Source organism: Marmota marmota, unplaced genomic scaffold, assembly GCF_001458135.2.
Source record: "Marmota marmota marmota unplaced genomic scaffold, marMar, whole genome shotgun sequence".
In the NCBI taxonomy this organism is placed as follows: domain Eukaryota; kingdom Metazoa; phylum Chordata; class Mammalia; order Rodentia; family Sciuridae; genus Marmota; species Marmota marmota.
Window position 1 is genome coordinate 11,537,137 of NW_026000242.1, and position 8,596 is coordinate 11,545,732.

The 8,596-nt window shown below is 34.2% G+C and overlaps 1 protein-coding gene across 1 annotated transcript; it reads right to left on the reverse strand.

The window, feature by feature from the left end:
- Window positions 1–227: 227 nt before the first annotated feature.
- LOC107145993 (CCR4-NOT transcription complex subunit 7-like) lies at window positions 228–1,543 on the reverse strand. Its single transcript, XM_048795720.1, is given in 2 exon segments — window positions 228–714; window positions 716–1,543. Coding segments are annotated over 2 exon segments (858 nt in total). The 5' UTR covers window positions 1,277–1,543; the 3' UTR covers window positions 228–417.
- Between the last annotated feature and the right edge of the window lie 7,053 nt (window positions 1,544–8,596).

The following is an 8,596-nucleotide window of genomic DNA, read 5'->3' on the forward strand; positions in this document are numbered from 1 at the left end:
TGTGTGTGCATGTGTGCATTGTACCGCTTAAAAATCTTTTTTACTGACACATTATAATTGTACAGAATTATACTGGGATATAGTGGGATTAATTGTGATACATGCACATAACATAATTTGGTCAATTTCATTACCAGTACCTCCCCTTTCTCTCCCTTCCTCCAGCCCCATTATCCCCATCCTCTCCCTTCTATTTTCATGAGAACCCTCTTTTATTCTTGTTTTTTTAACCTGAATATACTTCTATTTATTAAGATCTGAGATAGGAACGGTCATACTTAGTACTGAAAGGCAAAAAACAAATGGGCTACAAAAGGGGGGAAAAGGTATTGTCTATTGTTCAAAGGATTCAACCAGAGATAAAACCTATATACAAGCATGTGTGTAGGTCAAATAAAATAAAAAGACTATTTCATGTCATGACTGCTTGTTGGCTTCCTCTTCATATGCATTCCCTGTGCCATTCTGTACATAGGATGAACCAGAACCAAGGCCATACAAATGACCACAATATTTGGCATCATCAATATGATCTTCAAAGAACATTTCTCTCATTTTGAAAAAGGCCATTTCTGTAAGCAATGAATCAGATCCTGCCTGATGTTGTGGTCCTATTCGTTCCAGCTCTAACTGTTCAGCAACTTCCTGTAATCCACCTTTAAGATTTTTGCAGCTCTTCATGAGGTACTTCACATCATATATGACAGGAAAAAAACAATCGAAGGATCTCAAAGAAGTCAAGTTCCTCTTCGGGCAAATTAGAATTGGTCAGAATTTTGATTAAATAGCCAAAGTCATAACCACTGTGAAATGATAACCATTTAACTCCTTCACAAAGGACTACTCCTGAAGTCATAAGAAGTTCTGCAAAGCACTGGGTCTCAATTCCTTCCTCCTCGTGTTTTTTAAACTGGATACCAGATGTTGTTAGTAGCTCTGTAGAATCCTGGGCATACATGTCCTCCGTCAAATTAAATTTAAAATTAAACTGCCAAGTTGAAGTTCCTGGAGGGTATTCTCCTTGTTCATTCATAAATGTCAGTCCTAGCTGAATTATCTTTAACAAGTCTACATTACATCGCAATAGCTGGTTCTGATAGTCAGCATTACTCCTGAATTCTCCAATGGGTCTCGCAACCACACCTGGAAACTCGGTGTCCATAGCAACGTAATTATATTTTCGGATAACTTGACGAATTTTCTTCATTTCTTCATCCAGGTTACAAGCCCAAACTTCACAAATTCTTTGGCTATGATCTACAGTTGCTGCTGGCATAGTGAGGGCAGAAGGGAGTCTAGATGCCAAGCATCAAAATGTTATATTTGATTGAAGATCTGTTTCATAAAATACTTTGTCTTTTATTTATGTACTTGTGTCTCTGAGCTGGCGCTCCTCCTCCTCCTCCTCGCCATAGAGGCAGCACCCGGCGGCGGTGGCGGTGGCGGTATCGGCGGCGGCGGCGGGTGCCCCATAGACACCTCTCGCCCAGCAACTGGGAAAGGGGAGCCGGAGCTGCGCCGCACCGTGCTGCGCCGTAGCTTCTCCTCTTTTTTTCCCTAGCTTCCATATCACAGAAAACATATGCCCTTGACTTTCAGAGTCTTGCTTATTTCATTTAACATGATTCTCTCCATTCATTTTCCTGCATATGACTTAATTTTGTTTTTCTTTATGACTGAGTAAAGCTCCACTGTGTATATAGACCATGTTTTCTTTATCCATTTATCTGTTGACAGAACCCTAGACTGGTTCCATAGTTTGACTATTGTGAATTGTGCGGCTATAAACATGGTATGCATAGAATGGTGACTTTAGTTCTTTTGGATTAATACCAAGGAGCGGTATAGCTGGGTCATATGGTAGTTCCATTTGAGAAAACTCCATACTGATTTCCATAGTGGTTGTACTAGTTTACAATCTCACTAGCAGTTTATGAGAGTACCTCTGTCCCCACATTCTTGCCCAGCATTTATTATTTCTACTTAATGACTGCCATTCTAACAGGAGTGAGAAGAAATCTCAGTGTAGTTTTGATTTGCATTTCCCTGATGGCTAAGGGTGTTGAACACTTTCTCATGTTGATATTTGTGCTTCTTCTTTTGGAAAATGTCTGTTTAGTTCATTTGCCTATTTATTGAGTGGGTCATTTTATTTCTTTTGGAGTTAAGTTTTTAAGAATTTTATATATCATAGATATTAGTTGTCAGAAGAACAGCCGACAAAAAATTCCTCCCATTTTATAGGCTCTTTCTTTATGTTCTCAATCATTTTCTTTGCTGTGCAGAAGTTTTTAACTTGATGCTATCCAATTTATTAATTATTGGTATTATTTCCTGAGCTTTAGAAATTCTACTGAGGAAGTTATTGCCTGAGCCTATGTTTCAGAGAGTTGACCATATATATATTTTTTCTAGCCACTGCAAAGTTTCTGGTCTCTGTTGAACACATATTGAGTTTACTTTTGTGCAAGGTGAGAGATAGAAATCTAGTTTCATTTTTTAATACATGACTATGTAGTTTCCCCAGCACCATTTGTTAAAAAAAAAAAAAAAAAAAGCTACCTTGCTACCTTTTCAGACCTAGGGCTGTGGCTCAGCGGCAGAGTGCTTGTGTGGCATGTGCATGGCACTGGGTTCAATTCTCAGTGCCACATAAAAATAAATAAATAAAACAAAGGTATTGTGTCCAACTACAACTAAAAAATATTTTTTAAAAAGCTATCTTTTCTTCAGTGTATGCTTTTGGCGCCTTTGTCTAGAATCAGGTAACTAGACCTGTCTGGGTTTGTCTCTGGTCTTCTATCGTATTCCATTGGTCTACCTGTCTGTTTTTATGCCAGTGTTGTGCTCTGTACTGTAACTCTAAAGTATAATTTGGAATCAAGTATTATGATGTCTCTAGCATTGCTCTTTTTGCTCAGAATTTATGTGGCTATTCTGAGTCTTTTATCTTTTCCCTGTGAATTTTAGGACTGTTCCTTTCTAGTTCTATAAAGAATGTCACCGATATTTTGGTGGGAATTGTTTTAAATTTGGTCATTTTAATATTAATTCTGCCTATCCAAGCAGTGAGAGAGCTTTCTATCTATTAATGTCTTCTTCTGTGTTTTATAATTTTCAATGTAGAGGTCTTTCACCTCCTTGGTTAGATTTACTCCTCAGTATTTTTTAAGCCATTGTGAATGGAATTGTTTTCCTAATTTCTTTATTAGTGGGTTTATTGTTGGTATATAGAAAAGCTATTAATTTTTGTAAGTTGGTTTTGTATCCTGCTTCTTTGCTGGATTTATCAATTCTAGAAGTCTTCTGGTGGAGTTTTTGGATCTTCTAAGTATAGGATCATCTCATCTGTAAGTAGTGACAATTGCACTTCTTCGTTTCCTATTTGTATCCCTTTTATTTTTTTTTCTCTTGTATAATTGCTCTGGCAAGAATTTGAAATACTATATTTAATAGGTGTAGTAAGAGTGTGCATCCTTGTCTTATTCTTGATTTTGAGGCTACTTTCAGGTTTTCTCCATTCAGTATAATACTGGTTTTAGTTTATCATATATAACTTTTATGATGTTGAGTTAAGTTCCTTCTATCTCCAGTTTCTTCAAGGTATGGATTGAAGTTCTCCCTTCCCCTTCCCTCCCCTCTACTTCCCTTTCCTTCCTTCCTTCCTTCCTTCCTTCCTTCCTTCCTTCCTTCCTTCCTTCCTTCCTTCCTTTTCTTCTTCTTTTTCCCTCTCCCTTCTCTTCCTTTTGACATAAAGACTTATCATTACTCAAACACCTTTTGTTGAAAAGACTACTCTATCTCCACTGAATTTCTTCATAATTGCATCAAAAATCAGGTGTTCATATACCTGTGTCTGTTCCCCATTTATTTATCTAGTTTCATTGATATTATTTCTCTCTCGGCATCAATACCAAACTCTCTTGATTATTGTAACTTAATAATAAGTCTTGAAATCAGATTATGTCAGTCTTTACCCTTTGTTTCATGTTTTCCAGGTTTTTATGTCTATTCTAGATCCCTAGCATTTCCAAAAGAACTTTTTGAACCAATGTGTTCATCAGGATTACATTAATCTATCCAATTTTGTCAGAACAAACACTATTAAAATATTGAGTCATTTGACCCAGGAACACAGTGTCATCTCTCCATCTGTTTAAATCTCAACAATGGTATTATAGTTTTCAATATACAGCTTGACATCTTGTTACATTCCTGTTAAGTTTCTCTCTCTCTCTCTCTCTCTCTCTCTCTCACTCGCTCGCTCCTTTTACTTTTCCTTATTTAGTTTTAGAATTTTTGCATCTAGAAATTCCATTGTATTTGTACATAGACAATCATATTGTTTATAAATAAGGACAATATTACCTCCTCTTTTCCAAAATAGATGCTTTTTATTGCTTTTTCCTCTCTTGTTACAATGGCTAGAACTGCCAGTAAAATGTTAAATAAGACTGGCAAGAGAAGATATCCTTGCCATATTTCTTTTCTTGGGAGGGGTAAATTTTCACCCTTTCATCATCAAGTATGATGTTAACTATAAGTTTTTCACAGAGGATTGAAGGATTCTCTTCTATTCCAGTTACATCTATTTTGCTGCAAATGACAGGATTTTATTCTTCTTTACTACTGAATAATTGTTGTGTGTATACACCACATTTTCCTATCTATTCAGTTGTCTACAGGTACCTAAGCTGATTCCATATCTTAGCAATGGTGCATAGTACCACAATAATCATAGGTATGCAGGTGTCTCTCTGGCATGCTGATTTCATTTTCTTTGAGTATATACTCAGAAACGGGATAGCAGGATAATATGGTAGATCTATTTGTAGTTTCTGGGAAACCTCAATACTGTTTTCCACATTGCCCCCCACCCCAAGAATATAATTTCCTTTTACTCTATGATAATTTTGTTCTTTCTTTTATACTAGCCATTCTAACTGAGGTGAGATGGTATCCATTATAGTTTTTATTTACACTTCCTTGATGACTAATAATATTGGATTTTTTCACATTTATCTTGACTATTTGCATTTTTCTTTTGAGAAATGTCTATTCACATAATTTGCCAATTTTTAAATTTGAGTTCTTAGGATTTTGTTGCTGTTGTTATGGTTGTTAAGATATTTTTAGTTCCTTCACTACTTGAAATATGCAACTCTATTCTCTATTCACTTGCTTTGATTCAAATGAGAAATTTGCTGTCATCTGCAATATTTCTCTTTGTAGGTAAGATGTCTCCCTCATCCCAACACTGGGTTGCTATTAAGATTTTCTTTTAGCGCTGGTTTTTTGCAGCAATTTGATTATTATGGGCTTTGAAGGAAAGTTCTTCATATTTGTTTTGCTTGGGGTTTATTGAGCTTTTTATATTTGTGATTTTATAGTTTTTGCCAAATGTAGGAGAAATTAGCCATTATTCCTTTAAATGTTCTTTCTTCTTTCTCCTTTCTCCAGGGACTCCAGTTACATAAATATTAGATTGCTTGAACCTGTTCTATAGTTCATTTTATAAGATTATTTTTATGCTATGTGTTTCATTTTGGATAGTGTCTTTGCTGTGCCTTTTATTTACTAATCTTTTCTTCCATAAATATACTGTGAATTCCATCTAGTATACCATTAATCTAATCTAGTAAGATTTTTTTATTAATTTCAAACTTCATAGTTTTATCTATGTAAGTATTATTGGGTTTCTTTAATATTTCCCACATCTCTACTTAACTTTTTGAACATATGGAAATATGTTATAAGAAAGGTTTTAATACCCTTTATGTTAGTTTAATATCGGTGTCTGTTCTGGGTTGGTTTCAATTGATTAATTTTTTTTCCTCATCATGAATCATATTTTTCGGCCTCTTTGAATGCCTATTAGGTTTTGATCAGATGCCAGACATTGTGAAGTATGTTGTTGGGTGCTAGCTGGATGTTTATGCATTCATATAAATATTCTTGATCTTTTTTCTGAGACAAAGTTCAGTTACTTGGAAACATATTGATTCTCTTCAGTCTTGCTTTTAAGATTTATTAGGCAGCACCAGTGCAGCATTTAGTCTAGAAATAATTTCGCCTGTTTCTTTCTTGGACGGAAGCAAAAAAGTCCTTTTTTTTCAAAATCTTTTTTTATTTAGTTGTAGATGGACACAACACCTTTATTTTATCTTTATGTGGTGCTGAGAATTGAACCCAGTGCCTTCCACATGCGAGGCAAGCACTCTACACTGAGCTACAACCCCAGCCTGAAGCAAAAATCCTTTGACAAATTTTTAATTTGAAGAAAGCTGTTGAAGGCCCAAAAGAAAGTTGTACCACCCCAGGTAAATCATGTCAGAAGTCAATTCTATCTAGGTTAGTATTTCATTTCACTCTTTTCAGTTCTCTGGAAAACCTTACCCTTCTATAATATGTTCTTTATTTGATATACATAGAGATAAAAATAACCTATATTTTAACTTTTACAGAATTTTGCCACCTTTTTTCTCCAAGTTTACATCTAAGATATATATTTGTAAGGTATACATATATGTATGCAATATATATTTATATATAAGATATAAGCATTTGTGTGTGTTTATACTTTTATAGTTTGTCTTATCTATGATGCTGGCCTTAAGCATTATTTTAAGTAATATTTTGAATACATTTATGTCTACATATTTCAGTTTCTATTTCTGTGTAACAAATTACTTTAAATCTAAATAGTGTTTAAGAAAACATTTTATGTGTTCCTGGATTATGCAAGTCAGGAGTTCACACAGAGCACAGAGGTATTGATTTATCTCTCTTTTGTGATGTCTAACTGTGGACTTGGAAGTCTCAATGTCTAGAAGCTGGAAATAATTTGGAGATATCTTCACCAAAGATACATTCTCACCCAAACTACAGATTTAGTAGTTCACACTGGCCATCATCTTCAGTCTCATATAAAGGATTCAACCAGAGCATCTATACACAATCTCTCCTTGTGGCCTGTTAGAACTGATAAACAAATTCAGCCAAATGGCAGGATACTAAATCAGTATACAAAAATCAATAGCATTTCTATATGCTGATAGCAAACTATCTGAAAAAGAAACCAATAAAGCAATCCTATTTACAATAGTTACAAAAATAACAAAATATCTAGAGTTAAATTTAACAAAGAAAAATGAAAAAAATCTCTACAATGAAAACTATTAAATAATGATGAAATAAATATAATAGAAGACTTTAAAAAAAAAGAAGGAAAGACATCCCATGTTCAGGAATTGGAAAATGAATACTATTAAAAGGTTATATTATCAAGTCTCTATAAATTCAATGTATTCCCTGTCAAAATACCAATGACATTCTTCACAGAAATAGAAAAAAAAAAAAACAATCCCTAAATTTGGAACCATAAAAGTTTGTCAAGGCACTCCTGAGGAAAGAAAAAGAACAAAGCTGTAATCATCACATACTATCAAAATATACTACAAAGATATATTAATCAAAACTGGCATAAAAACAGACATATAGATCAAAGGAATAGGAAAGAGGACCTAAAAATAAATCTATGCATTTATAGCAAATTAATTTTTGAAAAAGTGTCAAGAATATACATTGGGGAAAGGGTTATCTCTTCAATAGGGTATGCTGGGAAAATTGAATACCTTTATGCAGAAGAATAATTATTATCTCTCACCATATACAAAAAATCAACTCAAAATGGATTACAGACTTAAACATAAAACCTGAAACTAGGAAGGTACTACAGGAAGAGAAACACTTCATGAAAATTGATCTGGGTAAAGATGTTTTGGGTAAGACTCTAAAAGCACAAGCAACAAAAGAAAATATAAGCGAATGGAATTATCAAGCTAAAAAGCTCCTGAAAAGCAAAGGACACAAACAACAGAATGAGACAACCCATAGAGTGGGAGAAAATCTTTGTAAATTATCTGACGACTAGAGATTAATATCCAGAACATACAACAAACTCAAATCCAACAGCTCCCAAATAAATAAATAATATGATTTTAAAATGGGCAAATAATCTGAATAGACGTTTCTCAAAAGATGAAATACAAATGTTCAACACACACGTGAAAAAATATCCAAGGGCTGGGGTTGTAGCTCAGTGGTAGAGCTCTTGCTGAGCATGTGTGAGGCACTGAGTTCAATTCTTAGCACCACATAAAAACAAATAAATAAAAAATAAAGGTTAAATTCTTTAAAAACAAATATCCAACAACATTAATCATCAGGGAAACACAAATAAAAACCACAAAATTTAAAAATGAGATACCATCTCACTCCAGTTAGAATGGTATCCAAAAGACAAAAATTTTAAAATGATGACAAGAATGAGGAAAAAGGAGACCTCTTATACACTGTTAGTGGGAATGTAAATTAGAACAGCTATTATAGAAAATTGTATGGAGATTTCTTAAAAAGCTAAAAATAGGGCTGGGGATGTAGCTCAAGGGATATCATACGCTCGCCTGGCATGCGTGTGGCCCGGGTTCGATCCTCAGCACCACATACAAACAAAGATGTTGTGTCCACCGAAAACTAAAAAATAAATATTAAAAAATTCTCTCTCTCTCTCTCTCTCTTTAAAAAAAAAAAAAAA